Source organism: Dendrobium catenatum, unplaced genomic scaffold (genome assembly GCF_001605985.2).
Source record: "Dendrobium catenatum unplaced genomic scaffold, ASM160598v2 fragScaff_scaffold_1220, whole genome shotgun sequence".
NCBI lineage: Eukaryota > Viridiplantae > Streptophyta > Magnoliopsida > Asparagales > Orchidaceae > Dendrobium > Dendrobium catenatum.
Genome location: NW_021319682.1, coordinates 4,834,672 through 4,854,627, shown reverse-complemented (window position 1 = coordinate 4,854,627; position 19,956 = coordinate 4,834,672). Strand labels below are relative to the sequence as shown.

Here is a 19,956-nt window from a genome sequence, read left to right as displayed (position 1 = left end):
TTGGGGAGAGAGGGGGAAGAGTTTCCAAACTTAGGTGGATGACGTGGATAAGTATTTGAAAACTCCAAAATTAAAATAAATTGAAATTGAATCAATCATGCAAACTTTCCTAATTTGGAATTCCAAATTTGGAAAGAATTCAAAATTTGAATTCTAAATTTCAAAATCACATGGGATGAGGGAGGGGAGTTGGCCGGAAGGGGAGGGGCGGCGGGAGGTGGTCGGCCGGGATGGTGGAGGTGGCCGGCGGCAAGATCCAAGGTGGGGGAACCGGCGGCTAGGGTTTGGGGAGAGAGGATTTTGAGGAGCTTATAATGAGAGAGAGAAGGTGAACGAATAAACACAAAATAAACTAGATAACTCACCAAGAGATCTCAAAGGAATAACTCACTAAGAGATCTTATCATGCACTCACAAAGAGAACAAAAGGGAGTAATTTTCATTTCATTCATCAATAATTCAAAATACAAAGACCAAGCCTTTATATAGGCTCAACAAGCATACGGAAAATAAAAGACTACAATGCCCTTGGGCAACATCAAACACTACTTCCCTCATAGGGGTACAAAAGGAAAAGACAAGAAATATAAATGACATGAATTAAATAAAACATCAAAAATAAAGACTCTGAATCATGGCCGTCGAACGGTGCCTCCGACGATGGTACACATGTCGAAATCGGATGTCCCCATCACTTGTTCACTTTTTACAGACTTTTACATATTGAGGATTTCCTTGATTGAATTCACATATAGAATTTTTTTCAATTTTTTGGAAATTCAACAAACTATCTAACCAAGTTGGTGGTACATAATTTGAAAGGAAAAAACTTAGCATCGTGGGAACAAATGCAATTAAACCACCAATGAAAAAGAAGATAATGAATTCTCAAGAGGATAAAAAGATGAAATATTTGCTACAACAGTGCTTTCATTTTCCTCACTACGAAAAATTCCTATATAAAAAAATCAGCATTATCAACAAGCAAAATGAGGAGTCCAAATATTAGTTTTAAGGTTACTGTTTAAATAATTATAATATTGTTCACCTAACTAATGCGTTGTAGCATTCCAATACCTTTTTCCACTTATCTATGATTACAGCCAAAGATGGAAGCATTATAAGACTGTGATGGTTAGCATCAAATGTTATAATAATTATACTACTTACATAATAAAACCATAAGCATTAATGCACTGATCATTTATTTCATTCCTTCATTGCTCCGGTCACAAACAAATATTGTATAGTGAGAGAACCAAAGGTAAAGGAGAGGTTGGAGCTGGGTTTTGAGGAGAAATATTAGGATTATTGTGATGTTCTAACGAATCTACTGTGATATAAATTGTACTCAAATTTTCAAAAAGATGAGATGAAAATTTCTCCTAAAATCACAACCCACTTTTTGCATGTTTCAATATTTTTTAATTATTTCATGAAATTCAACATTTTATTCTGATTGTTTAGATATACAGAATAATATATAAATAATTACGCATAATGGTACTTATAAATTTAAATTAGATAATAATTTTTTTTTAAGGTTTTAATAAAATGGTGCAGCAAATTAATCTAGTAGAGCAATTTCAGCTTTTCCCCGCATTCAGGCAATAGGTGCTAGTGGATTTACAATGAGTATTATATTTAATTAAATTTTTAACGCTTATCTACTAATAATCACCCAAACCTAATAATCTAAGATAGTGTAATGTTTATCCCTGTAAAACCCAAATTTGATCAAATATACGGGACATTTTGATCAATTTAAAAATACCTTGAAATCCCAACTTTCACGAAATTATGCAAATTTAATGTCATCATATTCTATATGTTGAATGAAGCAATTTTACATACAAAACTATTTGTCAAATTGCGTAGAATTGGAATTAGGGAATTAAATCCCATTTGCATTTTTTCATTAGTTTAAAAAAAAAAAGAGATTACTGTTTAAATAAATATTTTACTGTAGGTAGGGTGGAATAGGTGGCTTGCATGCAAATTGCAAGGCTTTGGGAAGGGGTAGTTGAGGCATTTCAAATGCCTTAGGTTATTTTAATTCCATTTCATTCCCTACCATCAAAATGGCTCATTCCTTCGCTTGCTCTTGAGTGTGAAGGATGGAGTGCTAGATTCGCTGGGAGACGGAGCTCGGGTAGGAGCGGGTGTGCTGGAGGATGGGTAGGTGCAGGGTGTGCTGTTGGCCGGTTGAAGTAGGGAGAAGTATGGTGTAGGGAAGGGAGGGGGAAGAAGTAGGAAGAAGAAATCTAAGAAGTTAGGGAGAAGAGTAAGGGAATTAGGGAAGAAGAAAGAAGAATCAGGGGAGGAAGAACAGAAAAAGAGAAAAGAAGTAAAAATTTTATTTTGTGCCTATAGGAAGAAAGAAAAATTTTATTTTGTGCATATTTGACATTTCTAATTTAACAGTGTTCAATTATCGATTGGGACATTCGTATGCGACGTGAAAATATTATAAGCAAATGGCTACATATCTTAGAAGGTATGTTCAAGCTCCAAAATACTTATATGTGGGTGATTTCGAGCATATTATGCCACCACAAAGCCATTAATACCTCCCTGGAAACATACGTAGTTACAAAAATGGATGTTTGGCGGAGATTGATCCGTAGCATTGCTTTGGGTGAATGGAATATAATCTATAAGCAGATGGCCGATTATGGTTTAAGAAAGGAGCTACCATGTCTGAACAATGATAGACTATAGAATTCTAACCAAAAAAACAATAACGTAAACTGAAACATATAGAAGTAAGAAAGCCTCAAACCTGCAAACTGAAATCACCTCCATCAAACGAAAACTTCTCCAGAGAACAAAGACATAGTTCTAAAGATTTCTGGGCGATCGCTACAAGCAACAAATCCTGTTGCTCAACTGTTCAAAAGCAAATGAAAATATCTTTAGTAAATTTCCCTAAGCTAATCTTGCTTCGAACCAAATATTTCAGGTAACATTGGCGAAGCCACACCTGAGATGGAAAGGCTTGCTGCGACGATCACCTCGGCCACCGATATGACGGCTTCGATCTGTGGCCGACTCCAGCTCTGCAAGACCAAACGACCTTGATCGGCGACTCTGATTCCCTCTTCCAGTATAGAAAGGATTGCTTTCAGGCCTGGCCGCGCAGCACCAGAGAGCAACTTCTGAGAAAACCTTGGGGGCCTCGTCTCGCTAAGGATCTCGAGGAGCCTGGTGATTTCCGCCATGGAGAAAGATCGATCAGAACATACAGAGCGGCGATATCAGTCCCTGGGAGGGTTTTGTACAGAACCGTGGCTGTGACTGTGCCAGGAGAAATGGAGAGAAAGGGGGAAACGACAGTTCGAAGAGAAATTCTTCACCGCGACCTTTATACATCATCTAAGTCGGTTGGCTTTTAGCCCAAGAAGCCATGGTATTTTTTATATATGTTAATTTAATTTAATTTAATTTTTTTGCATATTTACTTAATCCACATAGAATTAGGCTTCGTTCGGGACGACTTTTTTATTGCTTTTTAAAACGAAATTTTAGTAGAAAATAAAAAATTTTGTACTAAAACTCCATTTTAGAAATTAATAAAAAACTGTCCCAAACGAAGCCATAGGGTAGTCGGTGGGCAAGCAAGATTGAGAACCCTCATCCTAGTTTTGAATACCCCCTACTAATGCTTCGCCTCTTCAGAAGGAAGTGTAGACCCAATGCCGGTGGGTGGCCTCGCTAAGTTTCGCTGAAGGATTAGTTATGCCGCCAAACGCTCCATTTGGAGTGGCAGCGAATAGATACCCTATTCAAAAAAAATTATTTATTTAAAAATTGTTTACATGTTTTATATTTTAAAAAAAAAACATTTAATATTTAAAAATATGTACAATGATTTTGTTCTATTTTTAGTATTTTTTTAAAAACAACTAATATATATATATATTATGTCAAAATATAAATAAAATAGAATAAAATAAAAAGAAATTATAAAAGATCCCAAGGAGTACCTTTTTTCTCCAACAAATGGAATCATCCATTACTAAATTATAAATTTGATGAAAATAAATGTTTTAATGGTTTTTTTTTAACAAACACAATTATATTGAAGTAAAAAGAAAGTTACACGAAGAGAAACAAACATGAGAGGAATAAAATTTTACTTCCCAAAGGCAAAAGATGAAGGGATACACATGAAAAGCACCCCAAATCAAGCCACGAACAAAAACAAAAGAAAAAGAAACCCCTCAAATGAGGAGGAGGACTCTTTCATTAGTTTGCATTATGAAAAAAATAATAATACAAACCAATGACAAGAGATCACTCATTCAGCACTTAAGGGGCCCAAATCCCCGCCTGTGAAATCTGTTGAAATCTTCTTCCTCTTCCTAGGGGAGGTGTCCAAAGCACATACAGGCCCAAGTCGAAGGAGCTCAATATAGAAGCGAGACTTGGAAACTCTTCTTGTTGATTGCGAAAGTTCACAATCCTATTAGAAGTATCTTTCATTTGTTGTAACTTCTCGGCCAAAAAAAAAAAAGGATAGGGGGATCGGCTGGTGGACAAGTGCCATGATCTTTAGGAGCCCTCGATTTTCCTTTTCTTCTCTGGGTGACTAGGTTCCAAGCTCCAAGGGAGGATTATTCCTTGTTCTCATTAAGAGAAGCCTCTTCAACAGCAATATGCTTCGACTCCATAGGAGGGGAGGGTGCTTGGGTAGCATTCTCGGTTGTGGCGTGCACCTTGGTTAGCGGCGACGATTGCATTGGGGGGGATTGAGGAGCACAGGTTGGAGCCTTGGAAAGGCAAGCAGCATTGACATGCCCAATTAGACACAGTCGAAGCAAAAAAGTTTGTAAGCCCTTCATATTCGACTTTTTGAAAAAATAATCCACGGAGCCCATTGATCCAAACCCCAACTTGAAGCTTTTGAGAGAGATAAATCCTAACACAAATCCTTGCATAGGATAATCTTCTCCAAGTACTCGTATGTGAGTCCATCCACAAAGGTTCTCCAAGCATATTGGCAAGTCGAGTGATGTTGTTCTTATCCCAGTACATGAGAGGAAAATGTGAAAGACATGTCCAAATGGGAGAGTGAAGCCCATGAAGAGAATCAAGAGAAGAGGTAGGAGACCACTTGTCCATACCAATGATGTTCCCTCCTATGATCCACGACCCACTCATGAGCAATTCATCCCTATCCTCTATGCTTTGGAAAAATATATATATAAGAGTTTGGAGCTATAGTAATAATGTTGAATTCCACAAAATGATACTACCTATGTTTTAGTTCACCAAGAAGGAAGGGAGATGCAACCCTCCTTCCCATGAGCTTAGCCACCAATGCTCTATCCAATTTAGCAATATTTTCATGCACAGCTTCCACTTCCGGCTCCATGGACATGCCATCTTTGGCTAAGAAGCCTTCACTTGGCATTTTATCCAACTTCGTGAATTGGAGTCGGGGCACTCGGCGACATTAACACAAACACTTGGAGGGTGCATTCCATTGGCAAAATGTTGAATGGGGGAGGAATCCATGGGATTTACACGCCTGCATATGGGTGACTTCTCCACAGACAATCCTTAATAGGAGCCAACTGGACGCATTTGGCCGTCCCAGCTTGCAGGGAGGGAGCGGAGCAACCGGGAGGAGGATCGAGTTGCCTAACCAACCCCATTGAATCATCTGATCGATCCTCAACGTGCTGATCATCTTCCATTTCGGAATTCAGATCACAGACAACATCCGACTCCTCTATCTCGTCTTCATGCTCGTCTGATTCGCCACCGGAGCTGCAATCGCTCGGAGTAACTGAAACAATTGAATGGCTGGGCTAGGTGAGTTGAACATCCGCATCATGCAAAGGGATCGCACCTTGCGTGGACTGACTGGGTTGTGCAGGTTCGCGACCTGAATGATGAACGGGCTGAGATATCTCACCTTGCGAGCAGACGGAATCCATAGAGGTGGGCTTAATGCTACCATCTTGTCGATTGACATAGTTGGTAGGACCTTGCGAGCATTGAAGCTACATCTTCTTGCCCGCCTCCTCCTTACCTCGTCGAATAATGTCTTGAGATTTTGCCACCACCTCATTCCAAGAATCCCTATAAACAGGATCCTGAGCCTTAGGAGGTGCCAATAGTTGTTTTGCCAGTAGTCCCGCCTACCTCCGCCTCTTCCCCCATTTGGAGGAGATGACCTAAGGCCACCCCCTCTAGCCATCCTAGAGCTTCTCTATCTAAAAAAGCTATAGAGATAGAAGGAAGAGATGAGATGAGAGAGGAGTGATATATGTGGGCCTATAAGATTTGTTTTGATAATTATAAAGCTATATTCTTATGTCTACAAACATATTATGCTGCTATAAATATAAAAGAGAGTTATAAGAGGCCAAAATCTTTTGAGATTTTGTCTGAGATCAAGATATTTGATATGAATTATTATGTGATATGATTTGAAATTCAATTTATTTATCTAGCTAAGTATAGGGCTATTAATTCGGGTTTTCAGGTCGGATTCAGGTCGAACCCAAACTAACCTGAAGCTAAACGGGTTGACCTGAACCCAACCTGTTTAGTTAGTCTGGTCCACTTGGTAAACGGGTTGACCTAAACATGGGTCAGGTTGACCTTACCCGCCAACCCAAATAAAAAAATAGAGATATTAACTAAATTAATAAATTCAAAATGCAATGAAATAATAATTGTATATAATTAAATTTTAATTAATTTATCAAATTTAAAAATATAAAAAAAAAAACTACAATAGTCGCTCTAGCTGTTACATTTATAATCTCTTTGATAATTGATACATTACAAAATACAATTTACAAATATTGTTCCTCAAGTAGTTAGCTTCTTTGTCATTCACTCATTCATCTAATCTGAATTTTGAATAATGAACATCTTAGCAGTCAGCATAATCAATGAACCTGCAACAAAAAATAATTAAAAGCCACAAGCTGAAGGAGTCAACTCAGTCAAGGTCTTGAATGCGTTAGGGCTCACCAACTCAGGTCTTACGCTCAAAATGAACCTAGTGAAAATTGAAGAAACATCATCTGCAAGTCTGCAACAATTTTAAAAATTTGCTCTCCAAGATTATAAATTGGGAATACATATTTTATATTTTTAGTATCTATTCAGTGAAATAATATATGCTCAAATCAAATAAATATTATTTCCTCAATTTGTAACATGGTTGTAAAATATTTTTATTTGTTTATTGCAACTATTCTATAAATTCATAAAGTTCTTCATCATTGCCATATTATAAAAAAAAAAAAACTGCCATCAACATTGAACAGAATTTCATAAGACAATATCAAATGAGCAACTAGAAAATGCAAGCTGCACTACTGCAGGCTTGCAGTCGAATATTTAAGTGGCAGACAATTAGACAAGTGTTGTCATCATAGTGATAATGCCACAAAACATTAAACCTGAATTATAATGTCCAGAAATAAAGTCACATAATCATAGTGATAATGTCCAAAAGAAAACTATCCAGCAGGACCATCACAATGCCACAATGTCCAGCACGATGTCTAGAGAAAACAACAAGGCAACCATAAAAATACATAGTAACAAAACATGAAACAAAAGCCCACAACCAGGTCCAGAAGCTGCTGCTGCACAGTGCACAACAGTCATAGCTGCTATCATGGCAACAACAACAACAAGAGCAACCATCCATTAGAAGTTCAGAAAAGTATTTGTAACAAGACAGGAAAAGAAAGCCCAAAGCCAGAAGTAGCTGCTGCACAATAGCTGCTCATTTCAGTCAATACAGATGCAAAATTTGAACTAACATTAGTTTTTAGGCTGCTTAATTTACTGACACATTCACATCTCCCATTTGATTTATCTCCAAATCTAAGCCAATAATGTTTTATGTCATGACATCAAGCTCCGTGTCTTTTATATATATTAACAAAACAACAATTTAGTTGAAATATAAATTTTTAAAAAAATTGAACCATCCATGTAGTGTGTAGTATGACAAATTAATTACCTTGATCACTGTACATCCAATCTTTTGTACAAACCAATGCTTCTACAATATCATGTTTCAACGCACTTTTATATTGGTCTAGAAGTCTACCATCATTGCTAAAAGCACTTTCCTATATAACAGTAGAGATTGGAATGCACAAAACATCAACAGACATTATTGAGACCTGAGGAAATCTGAATCGATTTACTTTTCAATATTGCAAAATGTCTAACTCACTATTCCTATCCAGCTTTGGTTCATCCAAATACATCTCAAGCTCTGATTTTCTTGGCATAGTTACCTCCACCTCGAATGAATCAAAATCCTATATTATTTGTTTTAGTTATGTTTGATAAGTTGACATAACATAATATGCTAATAGAATGTAAGATGCGGAATTATACCTACATAAATTGTGATTAAATGATGTAGTTGAATGACTACTTGATGGAGTTTCTCATAAAGCTTGAGATGATTGAGATACAGTGGTTGTTGATGGTTGGTCTTCTACGATTGAATATGATGAATAAAGAGTGGACAACTTATCCTTAATAACAGAGGAATCTATCTCCTTCAAACCTTCATGCACTATAAGATTTACTATATATGCGCAACATCACATATGGAAGAATTCACCATTGCATATAAGTGTATTTTGCAAATTCAAATGATTTCGCAAAAAATCAACTGATACAATATAGTTGAAGCATTATCTAAAGTAATGTTAAAATGCTTACTATCAAGTTTCCAATCAATCAAAAGCTGTTGAAGTTTCTCAAATAATGCTAAGCCATTATGAGGGGGTGTCATAAAATCAAAACTTATAATCTTCTTATATAACAACCAATTATTGTCAATAAAATGTGTAGTCAAGCAAATAAAACCATCAATATTAATGGAAGTCCACAAATCAGAAGTTAAAGATACTCTACTTTTACAACTACATAGAAGGGCTTGTATATGTGCTTTCTCCTTAATGAACATTTTCTTACAGCATTTCGTGCAGTATTTCTAGATACAATCTGCAAATCATGACGCAAGTATCTAAGTAATGATCTAACACCAGACCATTCCACACACTGAAAATGTAGGTCATGCATAACTATGCATGCATTAAACAAGCTACGGAATTCATGATAATCAAACTTATTTTCAACCATAGAAATAGAAGTTCTTGTGTTACTTTGAAGAATAAGTTGATCAATATCATGGGAGTCCCGCTTCTTACAGTTATGAATGTAACGTCTCAGATTACTTGTATCATTTTTACTATCAGACAGGTAAGTGGCCCCACATTTCTTACATTTGCAACATTGTTTTCCATCTTTACCAAGTGGCAACATTTCATAGTGTCCACAAACATTAAAGGTCAACCTCTTATTTTTTTTCCCTTCATTTCGAATTGCATTATCACCAACCTCACCCACATTCACATTGTTATACTCATCACTGTCACATTCTACGTCATTATCAATAGGCTCTTGCTCATTTTGCTCGGAAGAATTACTGTCAACATCTGTATTAGAACCCTTTATCTAAACACAAAAAAATGCACACATTTACCAAATATTTAAATATTTATTCACCAAACACATAATCTACTACACAAGTAATAGTATTAGTTTAGTAAAAAACTAATAATTTAATATGGTACATCAAAAATATTGTAGTTTAGAATTGAAATAGAACTATGTACTAGCAGTCTAGCACAATAACATTAGAGCGGCTTTATAATTTGACAACAAATAACATGGAAACAGAACCACATTAGTACACTAACACATTCTCAAATGCTCAAAGCCTAACTGGATTACTATCACAGGCCGATCATATATTCATGATTCGTAATGGAAAAAGAAAAATGAAATCAATTTAACACCAATAGTCCAAGTCCAACATAATAACTTAATAAATCACAAATTTACACTAAACATGAGTATTTCAGTATTTCTATAATGGCAAAAGAAAAATAAAAACCTAATCTCTCGAGTCCTGACCTAGTGAGCCGCAGACGGCAGGCCGAGTGGCTAACATATTAGATGTCAAAACTCAAAAGACTCAAAAGTTAAAACTCAAGAATATGATAAACAACAAGATTGCAAGTCTGCAATGGTTCAGTTGCCAGTTGGTGGTAGACACAAAAACAACAAACCCTAATCTACAAATGTTGAAATGCATTTCAACTTCACTTTAAAATCCAGACTGATAAAGTGTGAAATAAAGGAAGAGTAGATCAGAAACCGAAAGGTTCGAAACTCAGCAAATGACTTCTAAAAAAATTGAAACCAAATTTATTTATGAATCTTGAGTTTACTGATTACAGTCTTACAGACCATGGTCGAAGGACGGAAGGTACGAACTGCGAACCTGTGAGGCTATGAGCTGCGGCCTGGAGGAAGTAAGACTGCGAGAGAACTGAGAAAGACTGAAAGAGAAAGTGAGAAACCCTTACTAAAAAACCCTAAAATGACAGCCCTCCGATGATCTGCTCGACGACTCGAGTCGCTAAAGCCTAAAGGCTTGTTAAGTTTTTAAAAAACCTTAATGCGAGTCGGTAACGTGGGTCAGCATCGGTTTAACGGGTTGACCCGAACTCGACCCGATTGCTATACAAGTCTATAATTTACACCCGAACTCGACCCGTTTCTTTAACGGGTTGACCCGAACCCGATTTTTTCAGGTCGGGTCAGTTCTTGACAACCCTAGTTAAGTATTATTATTTAATTAAATTGAATAAATGTTATGCTCTTATTACCTTTTCAGTGCAGTGGTTGAACAACTATAAAATGTAAAGCAAAAAAAAAAAAACTAACTTTCAATAACTGTTTGTCATATGTATCTCCAAGATTTGTTCTCAAACCATCTCTCTCCAATAAGGACGTGACATTTGTAACTGTCCAAACTCTTAACTATTGAGATATTGCTTGCTTTGGCCTAACAACCTCACAGTTTTGTTCTGTTGGTGTAATCATATTTGAAAAAAAAAAAATCAAATACGGTCTCTATATTCTTGCTTAATTATATTGACTATTTTGTGAGGTATCATCCTGAATGAATTAAAATGAGCATCATTTTGAATATCAATTGTATAATTGCAGATATTGTGGGAGATATGTTCAATAAGGTTGATAGTAAACTGATTTTGCAGATATTTGAGATTATGAAACCGCTCAGGGTTCAATTATGACATATTTTCAAATGCCTTTAACTTATATAAAAAATGAAATCACAAAAAAATTTGAATTATTCTTACAAGTTAAAATAATTTAGATATCTCAATTAATAATTGGAAATTAAATAATAATTAATATTGCCTATGGAGGATAGGTATTGGTTATGTGGCAAAGGATGATGGTTGAAAATTTCACTATATTTTCCCTATAATGCCCAAATTTGAGAGGTATATTCATTGTTTGATTTTTTGAAGAAAATTTTCAAAAAAAATTATTTTGACCAAAATACCCTTAGGATTTGAAGGGATGCTTGAGTATTATATAAGTGAATTTTGGAGAAAGAAGTTACTTGAACCATCCTATATTTATCATCTTATTCGGATTCAATGATTGTTATTGGTAAGTAATGGTTACCGAGTGAAGTCCTATCTCTATCTCCAACTAGCCGTTCAAGGTTATATTATACATTTTGGTAAATTTCTATATTTCACAATGTTCTACATTTGCACTCTAACCATTAAACTTAGAAGAAAATTAGGCAATATTCAGTCTATGATGGAACATTAATCAACCAACAAATACAAAGTTGGTTAAGAATTGAGCAACATTTGAGCAAAATTTAATTTTATTATTTCACACTCACTCTCACTTTGGTCATTGTACTCAAATTGTTACAGCAAGAATGCTATAGCTACTTTAATTTAATGTGACATTTATCATTATGATTTTATGTTATATTGTGTCTACTTTATAATAAATTATGTTATAACAATTTAGATTGAGATATTATTTAATAATGTCCAAAAAATTTACAAACATGTATGAACTTTATTTGAATACTATAGGACCTGTATTTGAATCAAATCCCATTATATTTGAGTATGAATTGAAAAATTATTGCATATGATCTAAATTTTAATAAATTCTTATTCGAATCACATTTGAATCAATTTTGATTGCGACAAACTTAAAAGAGTAGTATGGAGTCATTGCCAGAGTTATTTTGGTCATGAGGAAAATTTTAGGTGTATTTTAAAAGAAAATAAATAAAGAGCATGTTTTTTTTTTCAAATTTTATTGTTAAAGTGAGTATAAAAGTCACATATCCTAATTAAATAATGAAACTTCATATGGGCTGAGCTCTCATTTATGTGAAGCATTTGATAAAAAAAATTAGATAAATAATTATTAATTGATCAATCATCACTCCCCAACAAATCTATTCAATCTAAACCTATGTTTAAATTCTCAAGACCACACTCAAGGGACTGAAAATAAATTGTATATAGTTTTAAAATAAAGTATATAATAATAATAATAAAAATAATAATAAATTTTTATCTCATTATATGGGATCAATTATATGAATTATTTTTGGTCAATGTGTTCATTTAAATAATAGATATGTGGATACTTTTGATATATGCATTTAAATAAAAAAAAATATTTATTAAATTTTGAATAAACTAAAGGAAGAAGATGAAGTTCACATTCCTGAAGTCCTTTAATACTGCTTTTATTGTGTCGCTCGGGCTCCCGCAGCGTCGCAGCGGCTTTGCTTCCACCTCCGCTTTCTAAAAATCTCTTTCTCTTCCGACGTAGGGCGAGTTTCGATACCTAGGTCCTTGCTTGATGCCCTAGCCCTTGTATCGGATTCGATGTGGAAACGGAGGTTTCGACGCGGTCTTTGCCTCCCAGTTTTGATCTGAGAAGGGAGGAGTGAAGAAGATGGGGGGCGTGACTTCAGCGATGGCGGCTAAGTTTGCCTTCTTCCCACCGAGTCCGCCGTCGTACGGCGTGGTGGTGGAGGATGAGCAGGCAGGGCGGCTGGTAATGACTGGGGTACCGAGGAGGGCCAACGTCGAGGTATGGCGGCTGCGCACGAGAAGGGGGAACGAAATCATTGCCATGTACGTGAGGAACCCGTCGGCCGTGCTCACACTTCTATATTCTCACGGCAATGCAGCGGACCTCGGTCAGCTCTATGATCTATTGACCGAATTGAGCGTTCATCTCCGTGTCAACGTGATGGGGTGAACTCTTTTATAAGCTTTTAAATTTCGTATTATTATTATTTTCTTAAAGTTGTTTAAACTTAAACTATTTCGCTCTATGATCTGTCTTTTTTTCTAACCCCTATTTATTTCCTCTTGAAAATTCAGTATTATACATAGCACAACATGATTGTCAACGCTTATGCAGTCATAACTCGACGTATTATATCATGTTCATGCCCCATTTATACTTTATTTCATGCTTATTTTATAGTGGTCGATCTTTATTTAGTCATGGGTATGCTAGTTTTTGTGTCATGAATCCTTAGTCTTTGTAAAGGTATTAAAGGCTTGTATCTTCCATCATATGACATTTTGATTGAATGTCGAAGCTAGATTGCTTGATACTCTCCGAAAGCTCGATTTTTTCTTTTGATCTCCTTTTTTCCTTGGTTTCTCTCTTATGGCTTGGTGCAATCTATCCCTCTCATTCTTTTGCCTCTCTACCTAGACTGATTATTTTCTCTCTGTTAAGATGTCATCAAGATCAAATAGTTATGCTTCCTCATTATGGTATCAGAGTTGAATTCCCACAATCACCTATTTTATTGATATCTGCCTTGATATTCTTGCCTCTATCATTTGGAATTCATGCCAAACCCAAAAAAACTCTATCCATAAATTTTCTTTGTTATGATTGACTACCCCCTTCCTTTAGCATACTGAAAACCATTCTTCATGAAATTAGGATTAAAAGATTTCCAACCCTTTAAAAACTCCACATCACCTTTAGTCCTTCATGCATCCCTGTATAGCCAAAATTCTCCTTTTAGTTTTCCTCTAAGTTTCCCCTACCTTTTTCCTCTCTTCCTTTTCTCTCAATCATGACCCCTCTCTCCTTTCTCTTATGCTACTCTTCTCCTTCCCCTTCCTTTCAAGCTCATTTCCATTAAAAGATAAGATTAAGATGAACACGTATCAACTCAGTTACAACTATCACTAGGTATTGAAACACTAGTGGCTTGCTTCTAAAATTATCACAAGAATTTTCATTCATATGTCTTCATGATCCTAAACCCTCCATCTTAAATTTACCCATAACTTAATTACCCTAACTATCACCCTCTTTACTATGGCATTATAACACACATAAATCAAAATATGATATCCATGATGATTGTGATGATGCTTATTATCATTAAAATCCGCATCCTAGTTCATGTTATCTGCATATCTATCATAATTTATGATCAACACCCTTCTCCTGATGATTTGGATGAATCATACTTGTTATTTGTTTGAGAGCATTATTGTTATCTATATGATCATGCATTTCCTCATCATTCATGTTATCATTATTGTACCATTATGTTTGACCAATTACCTCACTAGTTGTCTTATTCATCCTATTCTTAAACAGATGTTCTTAACACTCCAGACAATGATGATTCAGTTATTTGTTGCACAACCATAAATATTACATTGCCCAAACAATACACTCCTCCATATGTAGATTCTACAAACTCCACTTGCTCAACAATCCTATTCATTTGCACAATTCACCTATTCCATTGGCCCTTCCGACCCAAAAAGCCCAACATACCTCATTAAGCCCACCAATCTCACTAGATCAACTTACCTTTGTTGAGGAGGAGGATGATTAATCACTTGTGCTTGAGCTTAAGCCTGATATTGTAATTGAGCTTGAGTTTGATTTATCCTAGCCCAAGTCATCCATTGACTGAGCATGAGTACGAGATCATGCTAGATCATGATATTGGCACTCTGATACCCTCATTTATTTTGTTCCATTACCCCTTAGTTTGGTCACCAGATGTTCCTTAGCTGCCACAACTATTTATTGCTCTATTAGTAATCATAGTGATTGATTTAGTGCAATACCATTGTTGTTACAACCAAACTATTATTGGACCATTGCCAACTTTAACGACCAAGTACACTTGCACTAGATTTGAAGCCTTTAGATCATCCAACTGTTGCTGAGTCATTTATAGTTATTTAGGTTCGTGATGCTGGGTTTCAACATACTCCATGACCTCCAAACCACATTGCTTGTTTGATTCTTAGTGTACTGAGAAAAGGTGCACGAGCCTTCCCAATTTAAAACCTTTTAATGAGTCTTAACTTTGATACCAAGCTATGAACATCATCACCTTGACAAATAAACCCTTTCCACAAAATGGAATTCATATCATTGTAATCTTCAATGAAACTAGTAATTTTCAATTATGAGTATCCTTTATGTAATGATTGAAATGATAAAAAATGACTATAGAATACCCTAGAAGAAGCATATTCAAAATTTTTTTACCACCATTGGGAAAGAGATTTTCATAATATAGGAGCGAAAAAAAGTGAGACAAAAAAACTGTCAAGCGCACTAAAAATCCACTCTCTCTATTGTTAGACCTCATGAATCTATGACCCAACAAAGGAAGGCCAATCAAGTTGAAGAAGTGGATGAAATCAACAGAGATTTGCAGGCAATCTACTACTATCCGAAGGTCTATACTTCAAATTAGTGATATTTTTGCAATCCACACAAATAATTCATTTGGAGTACCATTTAGCATCAATACAATATAATAAAATTTCAGAGGAGAAACTTTATCATAATTTTTAGGAGCATATACAATGGTCTAAATAAAGTCATAATTAGGATTTAACATGCAAAAATGAAGAGATATGGAGTATCTGCTTGTAGATGAAGAAAGAGCTAGCATAGAATTTTTGGTTCCAACCATAGTGAACATGCCTAACAGAGCCACGAGCATTTAAGATAGACATAATTAAATTCTAGTGCTACCAATAGGTCTTAGAACTCCTATATAATGATCCACCAATATAGATTCTTTAAGGTAAATGATAGCAAGCTACTATCTCTGCACCCTTTTTTCAACCATCCAGTCTAAGCTAAAAACATTTCACATTTCAATGTATATCAAAGACAAATACGCTCAATAATGTATGCATATCTGTTGTGTTATTGAACATGATACCTAAGGCCATTGTTGATGTTAAAGCCATATATATTATTACTAAATCACCTTTTTTTTTCCATTCTTTCTACAATGTTTTATAGGTGGATCTGTTGCTTTCCATTATAACGTTCCTCAATGTAGCACTTCATTTTTTATAGATCATTAAAGAAAAGATTTTTTTGGTTTGTTGGAAATGTAGTTTGCATTCTCACTGAAGAAAATTCCCCCCCCAAAAAAAAAAAAAAATACTTTAAATAAAAATTGTGGCGGGTATTTTGGCATGTGCGTGTATGGGCTGGGGGTGCGCAGGAGGGGGCATTGTTGATGATTAACATGAGCATGTAGCGGTGGCACTGTAAATGCAAGTGCAAGATCCTTTAAAGAACTATTTTTTCAGTCGCCACATCATATTCCATTTTCAAGGAGAGGGCGTAGTTATTGATGGAGAATGTGGGAGGTAGTGGTGGCATTGTAGCGTTGTTGTGGCAGATCCTCTTAAGATCTCTCTGTTCATTGCCCACCTTGACATCTTCCATATTCCCAACTACTTTTCTTCTAGGAAAGTAATGTCATTGCCATCTTGAATCTCTTGATAATAATGATTTTCCTGTGAATGTACAAGAACTTTGATATGGTGGGGTTGATGTTCGAAACATTCAAATTGGAATTTGTGAGTTACTAAGAGGATTGAGGATGATCTAGTTATTATGTTCATAAAATTTTTTAGTCATTCAAATTCAAGTAAAAACTTGCCTTATGAGCCAATTTAATGACAAATTTAACGTTCTTAGCAATAATGACCTATACTAAGCTGCTGTTATGTTAGCTGAAATCAATGTTTTTGGAACTATGAAGAATTACTGAAAATTTATGTTGCTGAAATCAGTTGACTATAGTCGAGTTCATTGTGGTAGATAGTGGGAAACAGGAAAGAAAAAATAGGACATTTTGATTGCTTAAGGAGACATTTCTTTGAAGTAAACTTGTAATGTTTTCTTCTTGTGTTTTATTTGAATGCCTATTGAAAGAAAAAAAAATGGTGCTTTAGGTTGTGTATAAGAGAAAAGGGGGTCGAGGTATTGGAGGAGAACATATTTGTAACTAGGTGACATACCCAACTTGTAGTATGAAATGAGAGTATTTTTATATACTTAATGCAATTGTGGTTGATTTCAAGCATGTAGTTCATTTCTAGTGTAACTGAGATAATTAATTGTCATGCGAATTATTTAATAACCACTACATGTTGAAATGTGATGTTATAAAATGATACTATAGATGTAGGTGAGGAGTTGCTTGGGTGTCTTTTTGGCTTCTTTTTCTCTATTTATAGGAGCTGTTTGTGGCAGTTTTAGGAGAGGAAATATAGTGATTTTTGGAAAACAAAACCTAAGGTTAGCTTGCGAGCTAATCTTGTACCTCTCTTCTTCTTCTAATTCATCTTGGTCTTCTAATCTATTTCTTCTATCCATGGTTTATACCCCATTGTATCTTTCTTCTCAAACTATAAAAATTTGTAAGGTGTCGTTATGTCTTGTTTAAATTTGTTTTGTCATGTTTTTTATTGTTGTTCTGTTTATTTAAGTTATTTGAAAAGGAAGCGATTATTTGCATACCTAGTAGGCTTTAGTTTTTTTTTTGGTTGCATCAAATTGATATCAAAGCCTTTGGTTGTCGTTCTAGTCTTCCCTTCTTTAAAAAAAAGAAAAACAAAGGGAAATCATGATCAAGCAAGTAACCTTGAAAACCAAATTCCAATAGGTAAATGAGTCCCATCCCAAGGAATCCCATCCAGAATGAGCTTTACAAAATTCAACATAAAATGCGCTTGTGTACAAAAAAGTACGAGAAGAGAAGGCAACTTCTTTAGGCCCAGTTTAACCAGGAAAGAGAAAAAATTCAAAGAAAGTATGTGACTTTAATTTAGAGTGGATAAGGTTTAGTCAACGCGTAAAAGATGTTCAAATTCGATCTCATTAGGAGATGAGAAATCTCCACCAGGGGAGAATTGATGTAAGCAAACCCCCTCCCTTTTCTCAGTTTTGGTGGCTGTTCGGTTTCTGTGGCTGTCCCGGTTCCCTGGCCTTGGTTGTTCAGTTTCTGTTGCTGTTTCCTGGCTTTTCCGGTTCTCCTGGCCTTGGTTGTTCGGTTCCTGTTGTTGTACCTTGGCTTTCGTGATTTTCTGGCTTGGCTGTTCGGTTCCTGCTGCTGTGCCTTGGCTTTCCCCTATTCTGGTTGGCTATTTTGGGCGGCTGCTTGGGCGTCTTTTGGGCTTCTTTTTCTCTATTTATAGTGATGTTTTGTGGCTGTTTTAAGAGTGTGATATGTGATGACTTTTTTGAAAGTAAAAACCTGAGGGTTTTCTTAGCCTGCGAGCTAGTATCCTATCACCTTCTCCTCTTATAATTCGTCTTGAATTTCTATCTATTTATTATCTCCACAAGTTTACACCCCATTGTATCTTTATTCTCAAACTACAAAAATTTGTAAGGTGTCGTTGTGTCTTGTTTAAGTTTATTTTGTCATATTTTTTATTATTGTTGTGTTTATTTAAGTTATTTGGAAAGGAAGCGATTATTTGCATACTTAGTAGGCTTTAGTTTTTTTTTTTTTGGTTGCATCAAGTTTTAAGTTTTAGAAGAAGCGGAATTAGGATTTGAATCCTAAGACTAAGAGATCATTCATTGATTTTGTGTTCCAACGAATAAGTAATTTGATAAACTCCCTACAACTTTGGGGTTGAAGGAAGGATATGTAACTTGAGAGTTACAAAATTTTATGAATATTATTTGAATATTTGGTATTCAAAGAGAGAGGATCATTCACCTAGTTTAGATTATGTGAATGTAGAAGGAAGACTAGGACTTAGTTCCGAAGCCTAAGCGTGATGTTCAATCGTTAACTTTAGGTTCAAATAAATTGGAAGAAAGAACTTAGAGTTTGGTTTTAAGTTCAAAAAGCTATGACATGATGTATTTAGGATTTTAAAGAGATCCATAACACAATGCATGAAGAAGATGGGTGATAGCTCCTAAGATAGGCTAGGAGACATGCAATGAAGTATTTGAAACTTTGAAGTGGCTTCAAAGGTCATGCACGAAAGGGAAAGAAATTTTTTTGTTGATTTTGTCTCAACAATCAAGAGGTGTGTGACTTAGAATTTGTTTCTAAGATTTAACCATCATGTAATGATATTGGTCGGAGCTCTTGGAGGCTCCAAATTAGCATACATGGAAGGATATGTGTTGGTTTTATGTTCCAACAAACAAGGTGGAAGAACTTGGAAGTTAGTTCCAAGTTTCAAAGAATTCATGCAATGATATGTTTGAAGTTTTGAGGTGCTCCAAATATCATGCATAAGAGACACAATTTGTAGTTTTGGAACTACAAATTGAGAAGCAATTATCAATTTTTATACTTAATGATGCAAGATTGTTGACTTTCGTATAATACCCGAAGGAAGACAAAAATAACGACAAAAAAATACCTCGAATCCCGTCAGATCCATGAATCCCGCTGAATCGGCGCCGCGAACGATCACTTCTCCGCACTTCCTGCGTGAAATCGGCTCTCGATCGCTGCCCCATTCGCGTCGTTAAATACCGACCCAAACGAAGCCTTTCGCTTCTCTCGCACACGACTTCCTGCTCGACTCTTCCTCCCGACCTCCTTCCCTGTCGCAGATCCCGTCTCCCTCCTCCGATCTCCACTGAGCCGCAACCATCTCCGACGCACGCCGGCTTCCTTTCATCCACGTAGAGAGAGAGAGAGAGAGAGAGAGAGAGAGAGAGAGAGAGAGAGAGAGA

General features: G+C 35.7%; 2 protein-coding genes across 3 annotated transcripts in view; one reads left to right on the top strand and one right to left on the bottom strand.

The window, feature by feature from the left end:
- LOC110101239 (auxin transport protein BIG) overlaps positions 1-3,353 on the bottom strand; it is a 41,577-nt gene extending 38,224 nt beyond the window's left edge. The window contains exons 1-2 of the mRNA XM_020829045.2: positions 2,984-3,353; positions 2,783-2,889 (exon numbers count right to left, since the gene is read on the bottom strand). Coding sequence (XP_020684704.1) covers positions 2,783-2,889; positions 2,984-3,221 — 345 coding nt within the window. The 5' untranslated portion in view covers positions 3,222-3,353. The remainder of the gene's footprint in view (positions 1-2,782; positions 2,890-2,983) is intronic.
- A 9,280-nt stretch (positions 3,354-12,633) lies between these two features.
- Positions 12,634-19,956, top strand: part of LOC110101244 (alpha/beta hydrolase domain-containing protein 17B-like) — a 16,970-nt gene continuing 9,647 nt past the window's right edge. The window contains exon 1 of one of the 2 annotated variants that reach the window (XM_020829053.2): positions 12,634-13,187. In XM_020829053.2, coding sequence (XP_020684712.1) covers positions 12,883-13,187 — 305 coding nt within the window. In that variant the 5' untranslated portion in view covers positions 12,634-12,882. The remainder of the gene's footprint in view (positions 13,188-19,956) is intronic. The other variant, XM_020829052.2, reaches the window with a different exon arrangement.